We start from the raw sequence: 19,594 nt of genomic DNA on the forward strand, positions 1-19,594 counted from the left end.
GAGCCCCTTCTTTCCTCTCCCCCCATCCCCCTCTCCATCCCCCCGTCTTACCTCCTTCCCTTCCCCACAGCACCTGTATATATGTATATATGGTTGTACATATTTATTACTCTATTTATTTATTTATTTATTTATTTTACTTGTACATTTCTATCCTACTTATTTTATTTTGTTGGTATGTTTGGTTCTGTTCTCTGTCTCCCCCTTTTAGACTGTGAGCCCACTGTTGGGGAGGGACTGTCTCTATGTGATGCCAATTTGTACTTCCCAAGCGCTTAGTACAGTGCTCTGCACATAGTAAGCGCTCAATAAATACGATTGATTGATTGATTGGAGGTTCTTGAGGAGTGAGAAAACATGTTCTGAACATTTTTTGTAGAAAAATTATCCAGGTGGCAGAGTGAAGTATGAACTGGAATGGGGAAAGACAGAAAGTAGGGAGGTCAGCCAGGAGGCTAATGTAGTAATCAAGGCGGGACAGGATGAGTGCTTGGATAAGCTCAAACTTAAATTGACCGAAACAGAACTCCTCATCTTCCTGCCCAAACTCTTTCCTTCCCAGACTTTCTCATAACTACAGACAGTTCCACAATCCTCCCTGTCTCACAGCCCTGTAACCTTGGCATTATCCTCCACTCATCTCTCTCATTCAACCCGCATATTTAGTCTCTCACCAGATCGTGTCAGTTCTACCTTCACAATATTTCTAGAATCCCACCCTTCCTCTCCACCCAAACTTCTACCATGCTGATCCAAGCACTTACCACATTACGCCTTGACTGATGCATCAGCCTCTTCCCTGACCTCTCTGCCTCCTGTCTGTCCCGACTCCAGTCCATACTTCCATTGCCCAGATTATTTTTCTACAAAATCATCCTGCATGCATCTGCCCACTCCCCCAAAATCTCCAGTCATTGTCCATTCATCTCTACATCAAACAGAAACTCCTTATCATCAGCCTTAAAGCACTCAGTCAGCTCTCCTCCTCCTTACTTTGGTTGATCTCTTTCTGAAACCCAGCCCACACAATTTGCTCTTCTAACATCAACCTACACTCTGTGCCTGGGTCACTTCTACACCATCACTGATCCTTTGCACACATCCTTCCTCTGGCCAGAAACTCTCTCCCCCTTCATACCTGACAGACTACTGTGCTCTCGCACTTCAAAGCCCTCCTAAAATCGTATCTCCTCCAAGAGGCCTTCCCTGACTAAGCCCTCACTTCCCTGAGCCCTCCCTTCTGCATTACCTATGCACTTTGGTCTGTACCCCATAAGCATTTTGATATTAATCTTTCCCCTAGCCCCACAGAACTTCTATACTTACCCCTCTGCAATTTAATATCAGCCACCCCCTCTAGTCTGAAAGCTCCTTATGGGCAGGGATCATGCCTACCAACTTGTATTGTCCTCTGTACACAGTAAACACTCAATAAATACCATTGATTGATTGGTTAAGTGTGTGGTGACGTAGGCGTGAGAACCCAAGTACTTATGATGAGGAAGGGCTGAAGTAGCAGTTCTGGGAATACAGAGTTGCAAGATGAAGTATTAAACAGGGAAAGCCTCCTAGAGGAGATGTGACTTCAGAAGGGCTTTGTAGATGGGGAGAGCAGGGGTACGTCAGATGTCAATTGCCAGAAGGGTGGGCATGCGCAAGAAGTTGGCAGCCAGAGAAGCGAGAATAAGGCACAGTGAGTAGGTTGGCTTGAGGGGAAGAAAGTGTCCAAACGAATGTAGTAGGAGAAGAAGGTGGAGAATTAGGAGAGAGATGACTGACTGCCTTAAAGCCGATGATCAGTAGTTGCCACTTGATGTGGAGAGTGATGGGCAGCCATCGGAGGTTTTTGAGGAGTGGGGAGACATGTGCAGAATGATGTTTTAGAAGAGTGTTCTATTCAGCAGAATGAAGTATGGAGTGGATTGGGAAGAGAATGGAGGCAGGGAGCCCGAGAGGAGGCAAATGCAGAAGTCAAGCTAGGAGATGATAAGCATCTGGACCAGAATAGTGGGAGTTTGGATGGAGAGGAAGGGGAGGATTCTGGAAATGATGTGCAAAGACAGAGCCATCATATTAAAATGCAAAGTCTGTACAAGCTAAAGTTCATAGTGACTGCATTTTCAGTAGACCAAAGTTTGACATTACTAAATTAATAAATCTGTCAGATAATGGATGTGTGGGTCACACACTTCAGTGGCATTTATGCCCATTATAATTTAAAAAGAGCAGTTGAAATGTTGGTGTTGCTTCTTAGAGAGCTAAACTACTCCATGCTGCAGTTTTCTCTACAAGAAAAAATGGGAGTAGAAGTGCATTTCATACTTCTCTTAAAGCCAAATATTTTCAACTACTTCCTTTAATGCTTAATAGGCTCTAGGAGTGCTACATTTTATCATTTTTTTTTACCCAGCAGCCTTATGAAACAGTCTTGAGGGATACCCATAGTTAGTGGATGAGACACTCTCCCAATCTCCAGTGAAGGAGATTGAAACCTAATCCTCACACTGCCAAATGCATAAAGAAATCTGATTTTTAGTGTCCAAGCTCTGTATAAGAGTGGGTGTTGTCACTTGATAAATTTTTTTCCTAGGAGCATGTGTGCTACCAGGATAAAGTTTTCAAGGTGCATTGTGAAGAGACATTGATTGGTAACAAATATTCTTTTTTGTTGCTTTTTTAATGGTATTTGTTAAGTGCTTACTAGGTACCAGGCACTGTTGTCAGCACTGGGATAGATATAAGGTAATCAGGTTGGACATAGCCTATGTCCCACATGGGGCTCATAGTCTTAATCTCCATTTTATGGATGAGGTAACTGAGGCACAGAGAAGTAATCCAAGTACAGAGAATAGGAGTCAGGTCCTAGGCCCATGCTCTATCCACTAGGCCATCTTACTTCCCCTGTCTCTTCCACTAAAATCTTTTGTCTTTTGTTTCTAGGTTTATTAATTGAACGTTTCTGTTTGACTGGTGGGAAAAGCCCTATTGGTTATCTCAAGGCATATCTTACCAATTTATACCTTTCTGCAGATTCTGAAAAGGTACAAGAAGCCATAGAAGAAGGTAAGGGTACAGTGTTCTAGTTAAATTCATTAGAAAATATCCATTAATGATGTTGGAAAATTAGATTTTTCAGAAACGACAGTACCTCAACATAATAATAATAATAATAATGTTGGTATTTGTTAAGCGCTTACTATGTGCCAAGCACTGTTCTAAGCACTGGGGTAGATTCAAGGTTATCAGGTTGTCCCACGTGGGGCTCATAGTCTTAATCCCCATTTTACAGATGAGGTAACTGAGGCCCAGAGAAGTTAAGTGACTTGCCCAAAGTCACACAGCTGACAAGTGGTGGGGCCAGGATTAGAACCCATGACCTCTGACTTCCAAGCCCATGCTCTTTCCACTGAGCCATGCAGGTCTCCTTCCTTCGCCGCAACCTATCATTCAAACAATCAATTGTATTTCTTGAGCACTCACTGTGTGCAGAACACTTGGGAGAGAACCCTAGAGTTAGTAGATATTAACCCTGCTCTCAAGGAGCTTACAACCTACTATGGAAGACAGACAAAATAATAAATTACAGATGGGGAATGGGCAAAGTATAAGGGTCTATACTTGAGTGCTGTGTTGGGGAGAACAGTGAGAGTGTCAAAGTGCTTAGACAGACCAACGTGCATTGGCAACACAGAAAGGAAGGTGAATAAGGCGGGGAGAAGAATAGGGAAAGGCATCTTGGAGGACATATTATTTGAGTTGAACTTTGAAGATAGCTAGAGTGGTGGTCTGTCAGCTGTGAAGAGGAGAGGGAGTCCCAGGAAACAGGGAGGCCATGGGCAAAGTGTTGCCGGCAAGAGAAACAAGATCGAGATATAGTAAGTAGGTTGATGTTCGAGGAGCTAAGTGTATGGGCTGGGTTCTAGTTGGAGAAGTGCAAGGTTAAACTACAAAGACGAGAGCTGATTGAATATCTTAATTCTATTAAATTAAATTCTATTAGAGAAGCAGCGTGACTCAGTGGAAAGAGCCCTGGCTTGGGAGTCAGAGGTCATGGGTTCTAATCCCAGCTCCACCGCTTGTCAGCTGTGTGACTTTGGGCAAGTCACTTCACTTCTCTATGCCTCAGTTACCTCATCTGGAAAATGGGGATTAAGACTGTGAGCCCCATGTGGGACAACCTGATTACCTTGTATCTCCACCAGGGCTTGGAACGGTGCTCGGCACATAGTAAGCGCTTAACAAATACCAAAATTATTATTATTATTATTATTATAGTAAGAATATCTGTTTGAAGTGGAGATGGATGGGGAATTCCTGGGGGCTTTTGAAAGTGGGGAGACATGCATAGAATAATTTTTTAGGCAAATAATTCAGGCAGCAGAGTGAAATATGGATGGGAGTGGGGAGAGATAGGAGGCAGGGAGATTAGCCTGGAGGCTGATCCATAGTCCTGGTGGGATATGACAAGAATTTAGATGGACAGGGAGAGGTGGATGCTACAGATATTGTGATGGTAGAAATGACAGGGTTTGGTGGGTATGGGTTAAATGAGAGAGATGAGTTGAGGATAATGCCAAGGTTACAGGCTTGTGAGGCGGGGAGGATGGTGGTGGCTTAGTGGAAATCAGAGAACCTGGGTTCTAATCCCAGTTCTTCCACTTGCCTGCTTTGTGACCTTGGGCAAGTCACTTATCTCTGCTTTAGTGTCCTCATCTGTAAAATGGGGATCCAATAATTGTTCTCCCAACTACTTAGAATGTGAGTCTCTTATGGGACAGGGACAGTGTAGATACCCCCAACAAAGAGTTCTTAATAATAACAATAATAATAATAATAATGGTGGTATTTGTTAAGTGCTTACTATGTGTGAAGAACTGTTCTAAGCGCTGGGGGGATACAAGGTGATCAGATTGTCCCACGTGGGGCTCACAGTCAATCCCCATTTTACAGATGAGGTAACTGAGGCACAGAGAAGGTAAGTGTCTTGCCCAAATTCATACAGCTGACAGGTGGCATAGCCGGGATTAGAACCCATGACTTCTGATTCCCAAGCCCATGCTCTTTTCACTGAGCCACGCTTCAAGTATCATCATTATGATTGTTTATTATTACGGTGATGGGAAGGTTTTAGGGAGGAGAGAGTTTTGTTGAGAAGATGAGGAGTTCCATTTTGGACATATTAAATTTGAGGTGTTGGTGGAACATCCAAGTAGAAGTGTCCTAAAAGCAGGAGGAAATGCAAGACTGCAGAGAAGGTGAGAGGTTGGGGCTGGAGATGCAGATCTGGGAAATCACCTGCATAGAGATGGTAGTTGAAGCCACAGGTTCTTCAAGGGAGGGGGTGTAGATAGTGGGTATAGAGAATAGAAGGGGCCTCAGAACTGAGTCTTGAGGGACCTCCCCTCCCAATTAGAAGCTGTGAAGCCAAGTAGGAACCCATGAAAGAGACTGACAAGGAGCTCCTAGTGGGCAGTGAACATGTCTACAAACTCTTTTGTACTGTACTCTCTGAAGTGCTTAGTACAGTGCTCTGCATACAGTAATTGGTCAATAAATATCATTGATTGATGATAGTGATGATGACGATGATAATGATGTTGATGAGGATGAAGGAGCTGCCAGAGACATAGGAGGAGAACCAGGGTTAGGTCGTGTTTCCAGGAGAAGAGGGTGGTCAACAGTGCTGAAGGGAGAGGAGAGGTTAAAGAGAATTAGGATGGAGTAGAGGCTGTCAGATTTGGCAAGAGGGAGTTCATTTGTGCCCTTTGAGAGGGCAGTTTCTGTGGAGCAAAAGGGACAGAAGCCAGATTGGAGTGGGTCAAAGAGAGAATTGGAGGAGAGAAAGTAGAGGTGGAAGGTGCAGAAAACTCACTCAAATTTGGAAACGAATAGTAGGACATATCTTCCAGCTCTATTAGTCTATGATTCTATGAAATTCAGACAGACTGAGAGATCCAGGGTCACACAAATAGCATCGATTGATATGGGAATTAGCCCATGGTCTGGGGTACAAAATTGGTCTGGACATGCATTCTTCATTTAATCTATATGACTCTTCTCTTTAGTCAATCAAGCCACACTGACCACTGTAGTAAGAGTTTGGGAGAGTACAATACAATGGTTTTGGTAGATACGATCCCTGCTTTCAAGGATCTTATTATTATTATTATCAAGTGCTGTCGAGTTGTTTCCGATTCGTAGCGACTCTGCAAATACATTTTATCCAGAATGTCCTATCTTCTGCCATATTCCGCAGCCTTGCTAATGATGCTTCCATTATCACTGTTGTGGTTTCTATCCATCTAGCTGCTGGTCTGCCTCTTCCACATTTTCCCTGGACTTTTTCAAGCATTAGTGTCTTCAGAGAATTAGTCCTCCTGATTATATGTCCAATATATGTTAATCTAAGTCTAGTTTTTTAGCCTTCCAAAGACCGCTTTGGTTTAATTTTCTCCAAAATCCATTTATTTGTTTTCTGGGCAGTCCATGGTATTCTCCAATACCACATTTCAAAATAATTGATGCTCTTTCTATCCTGTTCTTTCACTGTCCAGCTTTCTGATCCATACATTGGCACTGTTAACACCACAGAATTGACAATTTGTATATTTGTGGGATCTTGCAGTAGATAAAAGAAAAGGACAAGGCTCACCAACTGAGAGGAGCTTCATCTCCATGGGAAGATGGTGGGAGGGGAGGCATGGACAGGGCTGGGGACAGGACAGGGTGGGGTGACCAAAAGAACCTGGGCCTTGGAATTAAATAACCTGGGTTCTAATCCACTGTCTGCCATTTCCCTGCTGGGTTACCTTGGGCAAGTCACTTAAGTTATCTGTGACTCAGTTCCCTCATCTCTAAAATGAGGATGAAATATCAATCAATCAATCATATTTATTGAGTGCTTATTGTGTGAAGAGTGCCTGTTCTCCCTCAGAGTGTGAGCCCCATATGGGACAGGGACTGTGTTCAACCTAATTATCTTGTATCTATCCCAGCACTTAGTACAGTTCTAGGCACATGGTAACTACTGAACAAGTACCACAATTTTTATAATTGTTATTTTTGGAGAAGAGGCCTCACTGGGATGGTGAGTGTTTGTGTATTCATTTATTTGTATTTATTGAGTGCTTACTGTGTGAGTTTACTTGTTTGTTTTCCTAGGAATTGCTTCTGCTACCATGTTTACAGGGAATAAGGATATTCCATATTGTGATGACCAGCTCAGGGTGGCGTTTGATGGGGATGCAGTCCTGTTTTCAGATGAGTCTGAGCAGATTGCAAAACAGCATGGACTAGAAAGATTTTTCCAACATGAAAAATTGTTTGAGAACAAGCCACTCGCTCAGGTACTTGGTATTTAGCATTCCCAAATAAAATCTAGCTTTCTTCATTCACGTATTAAAATATTCGATATGGACCTCCCACATGTAGCGTGCTGTACTGGGTGACTGGGAGAGTACAATCGAAGGAAAACCAGTCCCCACTCTTAATTGGAAAGATAAATGTGTCAGGAACTGACAACACAGAACAGAGAGCTAATTTTGTTAGTCGTTCTGTTAGGCAAGCATTTAGTAAAGACACCTCAGAAAAGAAGGTTCCAGCTTGAAATATGAAGGAAAGTGATGTTACCATTACCTGTTCTCCCACGCTCTTAGGCTGTGAGCCCCATGTGGACAAGGACTGGGCCTGACTGGATTATCTTGAATCTAACCAAGGCCTCAGTGCCATGCTTGGCAAAAAGTAACCGCATAAATACCACAATGATTATGGTAATTGGTATTATGGTATTATTCCACCATCTGCTGCAGTTGAAATATAATTAGAATGCTACATTTACAACTTCGAACCACCACTTGATAGCAAGCGTGGAGGTGAGGCAGAGGGAGGCATATTCATTATCTAGTGATTCAAATGAGAAATGCCTGTACCTTCAAATATGTATGAAATGGGCACAATGGCTTAAAATGGGAATCTGCAGGGAAATCCATGTTTGAACTCATCAGCAAATAGACCCTCTAGGTGTTTGCTCTATCATGCTTGATGGTAAACCTCCGCTCTAGCCACCCGCTCAAACTAAGCCTAAAGAACCAGTGCTATTTATTATAAACCTTAAACTACTAACTGGGTGATGCTTCCCCTTCAGTAATGGCGTTCTATGTCTTGCAAATATTATTGGGAAGGAAGCGTGGCTTAGTGGATAGAGCACAGGCCTGGGTTCTAATCCTGACTCTGCCACTTCATTCATTCAATCGTATTTATTGAGCGCTTACTGTGTGCAGAGCACAGTACAAAGCACTTGGGAAGTACAGATCGGCAACAAATAGAGCATGTCCCTACCCAACAATGAGCTCACAGTCTAGAAGGGAGAGACAGACAACAAAACAAATTGTTGGCTGTCACAACTTCTCTGGGCTTCATTTACCTCATCTGTAAAATGGGGTTTAAGACTATGGGTCCCATGTGGGGCAGGGACTGTGTCAAACCCAATTGAGAAGCAGCATGGCTCAATGGAAAGAGCACAGGCTTTGGAGTCAGAAGTCATGGGTTCAAATCCTGGCTCCACTAACTGTCAGCTGTGTGACTTTGGGCAAGTTACTTAACTTCTCTGTGCCTCAGTTACCTCATCTGTAAAATGGGGATTAAGACTGTGAACCCCCCGTGGAACAACCTGATCACCTCGTAACCTCCCCAGCGCTTAGAACAGTGCTTTGCACATAGTAAACACTTAATAAATGCTATTTTTATCATTATTACTCCAGCACTTAGAACAGTGTTTGGCACCTAAGTGCTTAACAAGTATCATAGTTATAATTACTATCATTATTATTATTATTATTTAGAGAAGCAGCGTGGCTCAGTGGAAAGGGCACGGGCTTTGGAGTAAGAGGTTATGGGTTCAAATCCCTGCTCCCCCAGTTGTCAGCTATGTGACTTTGGGCAAGTCACTTAACTTCTCCGTGCCTCAGTTACCTCTGTAAAAATGGGATTAAGACTATGACACCGCATGGGACAACCTGATCACCTCATAACCTCCCCAGCACCTACAGCAGTGCTTTGCATATAGTAAGCACTTAATAAATGCCATCATTATTTTATTATTATTATTACTATTTTAGACACTGGAGTATTCTTATTAGCCAGATCATATAAGGCCACAATACAGTGAAAATTCCACCCACCAAAACTCCCATGTACAAAAGGTAAAGATACCCCACCTCCAACCTTCAATGAAATTTAATTGCATTTTCAACAGAGTGGAGTTTCTAATACCAAAGGGGACTCTCCTGACTTGATGGTTGTTCACACTTACTTGCTTTGCTGGCTAGCCCCATGGCCTACTCTCCCAATTTAGACTGTGAGCTGCTTGTGAGGAGGAATGTGTCTGTTTGTTGTTATATTGTACTCTCCAACTGTTTAGTACAAGTGCTTTGCAAACAGTAAGTGCTCAATAATAATAGTAATAATAGTAATGATGGTACTTGTTAAGTACTTACTAAGTGCCATGCACTGTTCTAAGCGCTGATAAGTACAACTGAATAGAATCTAATTGTCCCCATCTCCAATACTCCAGGACATGCGAACCTGGAACTAGAGTTCCTGGAATCAAAGGAAAAGCTATTTTTTTAAATCCATCCACTTCAGAGGAAAGATAGAAAAATTTACTTCGGGGAAATCGTTTTTATTTTTAGCATGAGAGGCAGGACGCTTGTTAGTTGTATATGTGGGCCTAGATCCATGTCTGAGCTAGTGTCTATGGCTGAGTTTGAGTTTCATCAATCAATCTCAACCAATCAATCAGTTGTATTTACTGAGCACTTGCTATGTGCAGAACACTGTACCACACACTCGAGAGAGCACAATACAACAGAACTCCTCCTCCCCATCCCCCCACCCTACCTCCTTCCCCTCTCCACAGCACCTGTATATATGTTTGTACAGATTTATTACTCCATTTATTTTACTTGTACATATTTACTATTCGATTTATTTTGTTAATGATGTGCATCTAGCTTTAATTCTATTCGTTCTGATGACTTGACACCTGTCCACATGTTTTGTTTTGTTGTCTGTCTCCCCCTTCTAGACTGTGAGCCCTTGTTGGGTAGGGACCGTCTCTATATGTTGCCAACTTGTACTTCCCAAGTGCTTAGTACAGTGCTCTGCACACAGTAAGCGCTCAATAAGAGAAGCAGCGTGGCTCAGTGGAAAGAGCATAGGCTGCGGAGTCAGAGGTCATGGGTTCAAATACCGGCTCCACCACTTGTCAGCTGTGTGACTTTGGGCAAGTCACTTCACTTCTCTGGGCCTCAGTTACCTCATCTGTAAAATGGGGATTGACTGTGAGCCCTCCGTGGGACAACCTGATCACTCTGTAGCCTCCCCAGCGCTTAGAACAGTGCTTTGCACATAGTAAGTGCTTAATAAATGTCATCATTATTACAGCGCTTAGAACAGTGTTTTGCACATACATAGTAAGCGCTTAATAAATGCCATTATTATTATTATTATGAATACGATTGAATGAATGAATGAATTAACAGATACGTTCCCTGCCCACAATGAGCTTACAGTCAAGAGTGGGAGGTGGACATTATAATGAATAAATAGTTTACTATATATAATTTAAAAATATGTACACAAGTGCTGTGGGGTTGGGGGTGGGGCGACTAACAGATTAGATTAGATTGCACGCGCCTTCCCCATCTCTTTTTAGAGGGGAAAGGAGACAGTTCAGAGCAGTTCTGCTCTCAGTATGTACAGGGTAAGGGGCATTAATTTTTAACAGTATAGTAGCTGGCACAACTGATCAAATATCAGTAAAATGAAAGTCTGAAAAAAATCGTTCCTTCTGTTTCATTAATATAGGGATCTCACATGCATTCATTATCCTCAAACATTATCCCAATCAGGGGAGACTGCAATCATTCTTAAACGGGGAAATCAAGGCACAGTCCAAAACAATGGTCTTGATTCTTAGGAACTGAAGACTTTTTGCATTGGACTGCTGGTACAGTCAGATCCTCTAGCCCATGGGGACAATCATGAATGCCTGGAAATCCTGGGTGTGTGTGGTGACACCACTCAAAAGTGAGACCAATCTCAGGCCTGGATCACTTCCCTCCATTTAAAGTCTGGGGGCAGAACCTGACACATAAGGGCCGGAGCAAACTGGATGGGGATGGATTCTGGGATTTTCACTCTGTGCAGACTGTAGCACAGAAGAACAAAACACTTCATTCATAATAATAATGATAATAATGATAATGATACTTGTTAAATGCCTATTATGTGCCAAGCACTATTCTAAGCTCTGGATACGAGTTAATCAGGGTAGACAGAAGTTAATCAGGTTGGACACAGTCCCTGTCCCATATGGGGCTCACATTCTTCGTCCCCAGTTTACAGTTGAGATAACTGAGGCCCAGAGAAGTTAAGTGAGTTTCCTAAGGTCACACAGCAGACAAGTGGTGGAGGCAGGATTAGAACCCAGGTCCTTTTGACGCCCAGGCCTGTGCTCTATCCACTAAGCCACACTGCTTCTCCTGTTCACGGTTACAGCAGTGCAGAGCAGTCTTTCCTTCTACTCTGTATAGAAATTTCCCTCACCCCTGAGATGGAGTTCCTTCTGTACCACTCTCCGCAGTGTCCACTCCGGGAATAACCTTGCTAACAATAATAATAATAATAAAAATAATAACACTAATGACAATAATACTAATAGCATTCATTAAGTGCTTACTATGTGCCAAGCACTGTACTAAGAACTGGGGAAGCTACAAGATAATCAAATCCCACGTGGGGCTCACAATCCAAAAGGAGGAAGAGCAGGTATTGAATCCCCATTTTGGAGATGAGGGATCTGAGGCACAGAGAAATTCAGTGACTTGCCCAAGGTCATACAGCAGGTACGTGTCAGTGCCGGGAATTACATGGAATTACTTCCAGGTCTGTGCTCTTTCCACTAGCTCACACTGCTTCCCTAAACTTGCCAGCAGGTAATCCCTGTAGCTTTCGTAGGTTTTACTTTTACAATATTTCCTAAAGTGCAGAATTAGGGTGGCAGAAGTGAATTTTAGCAAAGAAACATATATTTTTAAAAATTGTAGCTATGAGGGACTGAACGTAGTGACAGACATATCAGGTTGCTTTATAACAATCCCATTAATTTTACCCAGTCCACGAGAAAGGTAAGATTAGACCTCAAGATCCAAGATGACAGAAACAATAATAATAGTAATAATAACTGTGGTATTTGTTTAGTGCTTACTACTTACCAAGCACTGTACTAAACGCTGGGGTAGATACGAGCAAATTGGATTGGACAAGGTCCCTGTCCCCTATGGGGCTCACAGTCTCAATCCTCATTTTACTGATGAGGGAACTGCGGCCCAGAGAAGTGAAGTGATTTGCCCAAGGTCACAGAGCAGACAAGTGGTGGAGCCAGGATTAGAAACCATGACCTTCTGAGTCCAATCAATCAATCAATCAATCAATCGTATTTATTGAGCGCTTACTGTGTGCAGAACACTGTACTAAGCGCTTGGGAACTACAAGTTGGCAACATATAGAGACAGTCCCTACCCAACAGTGGGCTCACAGCACCAAACAAACAAACAAAATAAAATAAATAGAATAGATATGTACAAGTAAAATAAATAAATAGAGTAATAAATATGTACAAACATATATACATATATACAGGTGCTGTGGGGAAGGGAAGGAGGTAAGATGAGGGGGATGGAGAGGGGGACGAGGGGGAGAGGAAGGAAGGGGCTCAGTCTGGGAAGGCCTCCTGGAGAAGGTGAGCTTTCAGTAGGGCCTTGAAGGGAGGAAGAGAGCTAGCTTGGCAGATTGGGGGAGGGAGGGCATTCAAGGCCAGGGGGATGACGTGGGCCGGGGGTCGATGGCGGGACAGGTGAGAACGAGGTACAGTGAGGAGATTAGCGGCAGAGGAGAGGAGGTTGTGGGCTGGGCTGGAGAAGGAGAGAAGGGAGGTGAGGTAGGAGGGGGCGAGGTGATGGACAGCCTTGAAGCCGAGGGTGAGGAGTTTCTGCCTGATGTACAGATTGATTGGTAGCCACTGGAGATTTTTGAGGAGGGGAGTAACATGCCCAGAGTGTTTCTGGACAAAGACAATCCGGGCAGCAGCATGAAGTATGGATTGAAGTGGGGAGAGACATGAGGATGGGAGATCAGAGAGAAGGCTGATACAGTCTGATACAGTAAGGCTGATACACTCCAAGCGTGTGCTCTATCCACTTTGTCATGCTGCTTCTCACTACATCATGTTGCTTCTCGGAAAGACGCGGACCTACCATGTGCATAATGTGTCTGTTCAATTTGCAGGGTCCCCTGAAAGGTTTTCTGGAAGATTTAGGGAGGCTCCAGAAGAAGTTCTATGCCAAAGACGAGCGGCTCCTGTGCCCCATCAGGACTTACCTCGTTACAGCCAGGAGCGCTGCCAGCTCTGGAGCCAGGGTGCTAAAAACATTACGCAGTTGGGGATTGGAGATCGATGAGGCCCTCTTCCTCGCAGGTGCTCCCAAAGGACCCATCTTGGTGAAAATACGGCCTCACATCTTCTTCGATGACCAGATGTTCCACATTGAAGGGGCACAAAAACTGGGTACCATTGCCGCACACGTGCCCTACGGAGTTTCTCAGAAGCTGATGAAGCTTAAGGAAAGTCCTGATACAAAATAAGGCCATGTCTTTATTAACCAGCGATTGCCCCTACGCGGCTAGTTACTTTTAACTTTTTAGGCTTCACCGTAACCCTCTCGGATCCCAGGAACTAAACTCATTTTGAAAGATGTTCTTGTGCCGCCACCGAACGATGGGCATTTGAACGGTGTCATTCCTTTAAACCTCAAGTGCATTTAATGTGACATTTCATTTTTTTTCTGCCAATACTGCGATTAAATACATGAAGTGTGGATTTGTTCTCTAGCTAGATACGTTTGTATATTTATTCAAATATCTTTTTCTAATCAAACTCATGCCACCTAAAGTTTGGATGGATCTTTTTATGTAGCTACTATAGCTACACTGAGGAAATATTTTGTTGTATGTTTTGGAAAAATTGCCTTTAGGTTGTTTCATTGAAGTTGTAATTGCAGCTAGAAGAGCTATTCGTGGATCTGGGGTTTTAAAATAGTGTTTTTAAATAGTTATTTTTTCAAAGTCTTTTCTTACCCTATTAAAAGAGTTTTTAGGATTTACCAGTATGATTCACTCATATTCTCTCTCTCTCTCTCTCTCTCTCTCTCTCCGCTCCGTCTCCCTCTCCCTCTCCCCCCCACCCCCCTTTACTCACCATCTTCCTCTTATACCGAGATACTTTTGAATTTCAGCATTCGTTGACTCAAGTTTCCGTCTGTGTCCATATTCCATGATGGTCTGTGTGGAAAACTACAACCATGTTGAACTCAGGCAGCCCCGTTTTAGCAAGGAAGTCAAGGACTGAATTCATTAAGAAATCACAGTTGCGTTCTTTCTTTTAAACACTTCCTCCTGACCAGGGATAAAACCTAACACAGATGGACCATGGGGGAAGTTGGTTGGGTTGAACATGCCCCAGGCTGCATCTCTTCTATGGATAAACAGAGGGCTTAAAACTCCAAGGCCTTCAATCCAGTACTTTTACAAGCACTTACGCTCATGGGAGTAACTCATTCGAAAATACCCAACCCGTTTATTGTGCCGAAAATGTGGTAGACATTTCAGGAATCAACTTGAGACAGGAGGGATGTCTGTGTAGAGATATGTACAAGAACATGACCATCCCTCGCAGACTATCCCGCCCTACTGAAATCATAGCTACAAAGGTATATATGTAACTGACACACATTTGGGGCGGGGGGAATTAAGATTCCCATTTAGTTGGGGTCCTCAAGAAAGTCCTCAATTTTTAAGACATCTCTTGGTTTGTGAACCCCTTAGAGTGCGGGGACCCTGCCTAATCCCACCTGTGATTTCTTTCCCAGCATTTAGAACATTGTGCTGCACACGATACGTGCTTAATATTACTACTCAAGTACCACAGTACATGTGATCAGGCCCTGCTCAATTAAATGCAGTTGTTATGGATTCTCTATAAATAATTTCCTCCCCTATTCAAATTGGGCTTTTCAACCTTTATTTTATGGCACTTGTTAAGCATTGGGTCAACTACTGTTCTAAACCCTGGGGCTGATGCAAAATAATCAGGTCAGACACAGTCCCCATCCCACAAAGGGCTCACAGTCTAAATTCATTCAATCATTCAATCGTATTTATTGAGCGCTTACTGTGTGCAGAGCATTGTACTAAGCACTTGCTGCACACAGTAAGTGCTCAGTAAATACGATTGAATGAATGATTGAATGAATACAAGTCGGCAACATATAGAGACGGTCCCTGTCCAACAACGGGTTCACAGTCTAGAAGGGGGAGACAGACAACAAAACAAAACGAATAGACAGGTGACAATACTGTCAGAATAAATAGAATTATAGCTATATATACATCATTAATAAAATAGAATAGTAAGTATGTACAAATAAAATAGAGTTATAAATATGTTGAAATATATAAATGGAAGGGAAGAGGATTTAATACTCATTTGATAAGTGTGGCACAGAGAGGTTAAGTGAGTTGTCCAAGGTCACACAATTCACAAGTGGCAGAGCTGGGATTAAAGCCCAAGTCCTCTGATTTCCAGGTCCTGGCTCTTCCCACTAGGCAACACTGCTCATTTCTATGGGACATGAGATCAGAGACTCTTTGAGGTCAGTGACTGTGTCTTTCACTTTCATAGTTCTCAAAGGGAGCGTCATAAACAGGAAAAAAGGGATTAAAGTCTCTGTCATTTCTACAGTCACCTGTCACGGCAAATGTCCCAGAGGGCTGTAATTTCTTCCTTTGTCAGGTCCAATGAGACCCTAATTTTGCCCCTATGTTCTGATAGCTGCAGCTTCTTTTGGGTGTCAGACTTTTCTAGTCTTGATCCCTGCAAAATCAGATTCTCTCACCATTAGGCACTCTAGTAACTTTGTTCTACTTCTGCTTTTCCAAACTGGCATGAGGTGGGGATTAAGAGGCTGTTCCAGAGGGTGGTGGGGAAGAGGAAGCCAAAAGAGACTGAGGAAAAAAAGATACAAAAAAAGCATGACCTAGTGGCTAGGGCACAGGCCTGCCAGTCAGAAGCATGGCCTAGTGGAAAGAGCACGGGTTTGGGAGTCAGAGGAACTGGGTTCTAATCCCCGCACCACCACTTGTCTGCTGTGTGACCTTGGGCAAGTCACTTAACTTCTCTTTGTCTCAGTTACCACATCTGTAAAATGGGGGTTAAGACTGTGAGCTCCATGCGGAACAAGGGACCGTGTCCAACTTGATTTGCTTGTATCTACCCCAGCAGTTGGTACAGTGCTTGGCACATAGTAAGTGCATAAATTATTATATTAATCCCAGCTCTCCACTTGTCTGCTGTGTGACCTTGGGCAAGTTACTTAATAATAATCATAATAATGGCATTTATTAAGCGCTTACTATGGGCAAAGCACTGTTCTAAGCACTGGGGATCACCAGGTGATCAGGTTGTCCCACGGGGGGGCTCACAGTCTTAATCCCCATTTTACAGATGAGGTAACTGAGGCACAGAGAAGTTAAGTGACTTGCCCAAAGTCACACAGCTGACCACTGGCAGAGCCGGCATCTGAACCCATGACCTCTGACTCCAAAGCCCGTGCTCTTTCCACTGAGCCACACTGCTTCTACTTCACTTCTCCGTGCCTCAATTCCCTCATCTGTAAAATGGGGATTAAGACTGTGAACCCCAAGTGGGCACAGGGACTACGTTCAAACTAGTATCCACTCCAGTGCTTAGTACATATGGTACCTGGTAGCTAGTCAGCGCTTAACAAATACCATTAAAAAAATGGAAATGATCACCCCTACTCACTCCTTTTGCTCTACCCCACTCTCTCCATCCCACAGCACTTGCATATATATGTACACATCTATAATTCTATTTACTTATATTAATATCTGTTTACTTGTTTAGATGTGTATATATCTATAATTTTTAGACTGTGAGCCCATTGTGGGCAGGGATTTTCTCTCTTTATTGCTGAATTGTGCTTTCCAAGCACTTAGAACAGTGCTCTGCACACAGTAGAGAAGCAGCATGGCTTAGTGGAAAGAGCATGGGCTTGGGAATCAGAGGTCATGGGTTCTAATCCCGGCATCACCACTAGTCCACTGTGTGACCATGGGCAAGCCACTTAACTTCTCTGTGCCTCAATTACCTCATTTGTCAAATGGGGATTAAGACTGTGCACCCCATGGGGACAATCTGATTACCTTGTATCAATCCCAGCACTTAGAACTATGCTTGGCACATAGTAAGAGCTTAACAAATACCATAATAGTAATAGTTAAATAGGTGGAACAACCTGATTACCTTGCACATATCCCAGCGTTTAGTACAGTACCTGGAACAAAGTCAGCACTTAATAACAATAATAATGATAATCATAATAACGGCATTTGTTAAGAACTTAATTATGTGCCAGGCACTGTACTAAGTGCTGACTTGGATACAAGCAAATCAAGTTGGACACAGTCCCTGTCCCACGTGGGGCTCGCAGTCTCAATCCCCATTTTGCAGTTGTGGGGAGTGACTCGCCCAGGGTCACACAACAGACAATTGGCAGAGGCGGAATTGGAATCCATGAGCTTCTGACTCCAGGGCCCGTTGTCTAGCCACCAAACCGTGCTGCTCGTTATTGTTATTACTAGTATTATCATCCAGCGCTTAGGACAGTACTTGGCATATAGTAAGCACTTAACAAATACCACCATCATGAGCAAAAAATCCTCCTATTGGCCTTAAAGCTCTCCATCACCTCGCCCCCTCTTACCTCACCTCCCTTCTCTCCTTCTCCAGCCCAGCCCGCACCCTCCGCTCCTCTGCCACTAACCTCCTCACCGGGCCTCGTTCTCGCCTGTCCCGCCGTCGACCCCCGGCCCACGTCATCCCCCGGGCCTGGAACGCCCTCCTTTCCCACACCCGCCAAGCTAGCTCTCTTCCTCCCTTCAAGGCCCTACTGAGAGCTCACCTCCTCCAGGAGGCCTTCCCACACTGAGCCCCCCTTTTCCTCTGCTCCTCCTCCCCTCCCCATCACCCCTACTCCCTCCCTCTGCCCGGCCCCCTTCCCCTCCCCACAGCACTGGTGTATATTTGTACATCTTGATTATTCTATTTATTTTATTAATGATGTGTATAGATCTACAATTCTATTTATCTATTTTGATGCTATTGATGCGTGTCTACTTGTTTTGTTTGTTGTCTGTCTCCCCCTTCTAGACCGTGAGCCCGTTGTTGGGTAGGGACTGTGCCTATCTGTTGCCGAATTGCACTTTCCAAGTGCTTAGTACAGTGCTCTGCACACAGTAAGCGCTCCATAAATACAATAGAATGAATGAATGAATGAGTGACTTTTACAGATGAGGTCATTGAGGCCCAGAGAAGTGAAGTGATTTGCCCAAGGTCACACAGCAGACACGTGGCAGAGCTGGGAATAGAACCCGTGCCCTTCTGACACCTAGGCCCGGGCACTATCCACTATGCCATGCTGATTATTATTATTATTATTATTATTATTATTATTATTATCATCATCATCATCATCATCATCATCATCATCATCACTGTTAAGCGCTCAATAAATGTGATTGAATGAATGAATTATTATTATTTTAATAATTGTGGTATTTGTCAAGCGCTTACTCTGCGCCAAGCACTGTTCTAAGCACCAGGGGAGATACAGGGTAATCAGGTTGTCCTACGCAGGGCTCACAGTCTTCAGCCCCATTTATAATAATAATAACTATGATGGCATTTAGTAAGCGCTTACTATGTGCAAAGCACTGTTCTAAGCGCTGGGGAGGATACAAGGTGATCAGTTTGCTCCACAGGGGGCTCACAGTCTTCATCCCCATTTTACAGATGAGGTAACTGAGGTCCAGAGAAGTGAAGTGACTTGCCCAAAGTCATACAGCTGGTAAGTGGCAGAGTCAGGATTATAACCCATGACCTCTGACTCCCAAGCCCAGGGCTCTTTCCACTGAATGAGTGAATGAATGAGTGAATGAGTGAGTGAGTGAGTGAATGAATGAATGAACGAAGGAACGAAGGAACAAACACAGAGAGGCTGTGTGGCTCAGTGGAAAGAGCACTGTCTTGGGAGTCAGAGGTCATGGGTTCTAATCCCGCTCTGCCACGTGTCAGCTCTGTGACCTTGGGCAAGTCACTTCACGTCTCTGGGCCTCAGTTCCCTCATCTGTAAAATGGGGATGAAGACTGAGCCCTCCCCCCCCCCCGCCCCGTGGAACAACCTGATTACCGAAGCAGCGTAGCTCAGTGGAAGGAGCCCGGGCTTGGGAGTCAGAGGTCGTGGGTTCTAATCCCCCTCTGCCACGTGTCAGCTGTTTGACCTTGGGCAAGTCACTTCACTTCTCAGGCCTCAGTTCCCTCATCTGTAAAACGGGGATGAAGACTGTGAGCCCCAAGTGGGACAACCTGATTACCTTGTATCCCCCGCAGCGCTTA

The 19,594-nt window shown here is 43.8% G+C and overlaps 1 protein-coding gene across 7 annotated transcripts in view; it reads left to right on the plus strand.

Annotated features, from left to right (window-relative positions):
- Positions 1 to 13,932, plus strand: part of LOC119932085 (cytosolic 5'-nucleotidase 1A-like) — a 45,616-nt gene extending 31,684 nt beyond the window's left edge. For all 7 annotated transcript variants that reach the window (XM_038750915.1, XM_038750936.1, XM_038750957.1 and 4 more), the window contains 3 exons: positions 2,941 to 3,063; positions 7,162 to 7,346; positions 13,348 to 13,932. In XM_038750915.1, the coding sequence (XP_038606843.1) occupies positions 2,941 to 3,063; positions 7,162 to 7,346; positions 13,348 to 13,704 (665 nt within the window). In that variant the 3' untranslated portion in view covers positions 13,705 to 13,932. The remainder of the gene's footprint in view (positions 1 to 2,940; positions 3,064 to 7,161; positions 7,347 to 13,347) is intronic.
- Positions 13,933 to 19,594: the final 5,662 nt, after the last annotated feature.

This window comes from Tachyglossus aculeatus, chromosome 1 (genome assembly GCF_015852505.1).
Source record: "Tachyglossus aculeatus isolate mTacAcu1 chromosome 1, mTacAcu1.pri, whole genome shotgun sequence".
NCBI classification, from domain to species: Eukaryota; Metazoa; Chordata; class Mammalia; order Monotremata; family Tachyglossidae; genus Tachyglossus; species Tachyglossus aculeatus.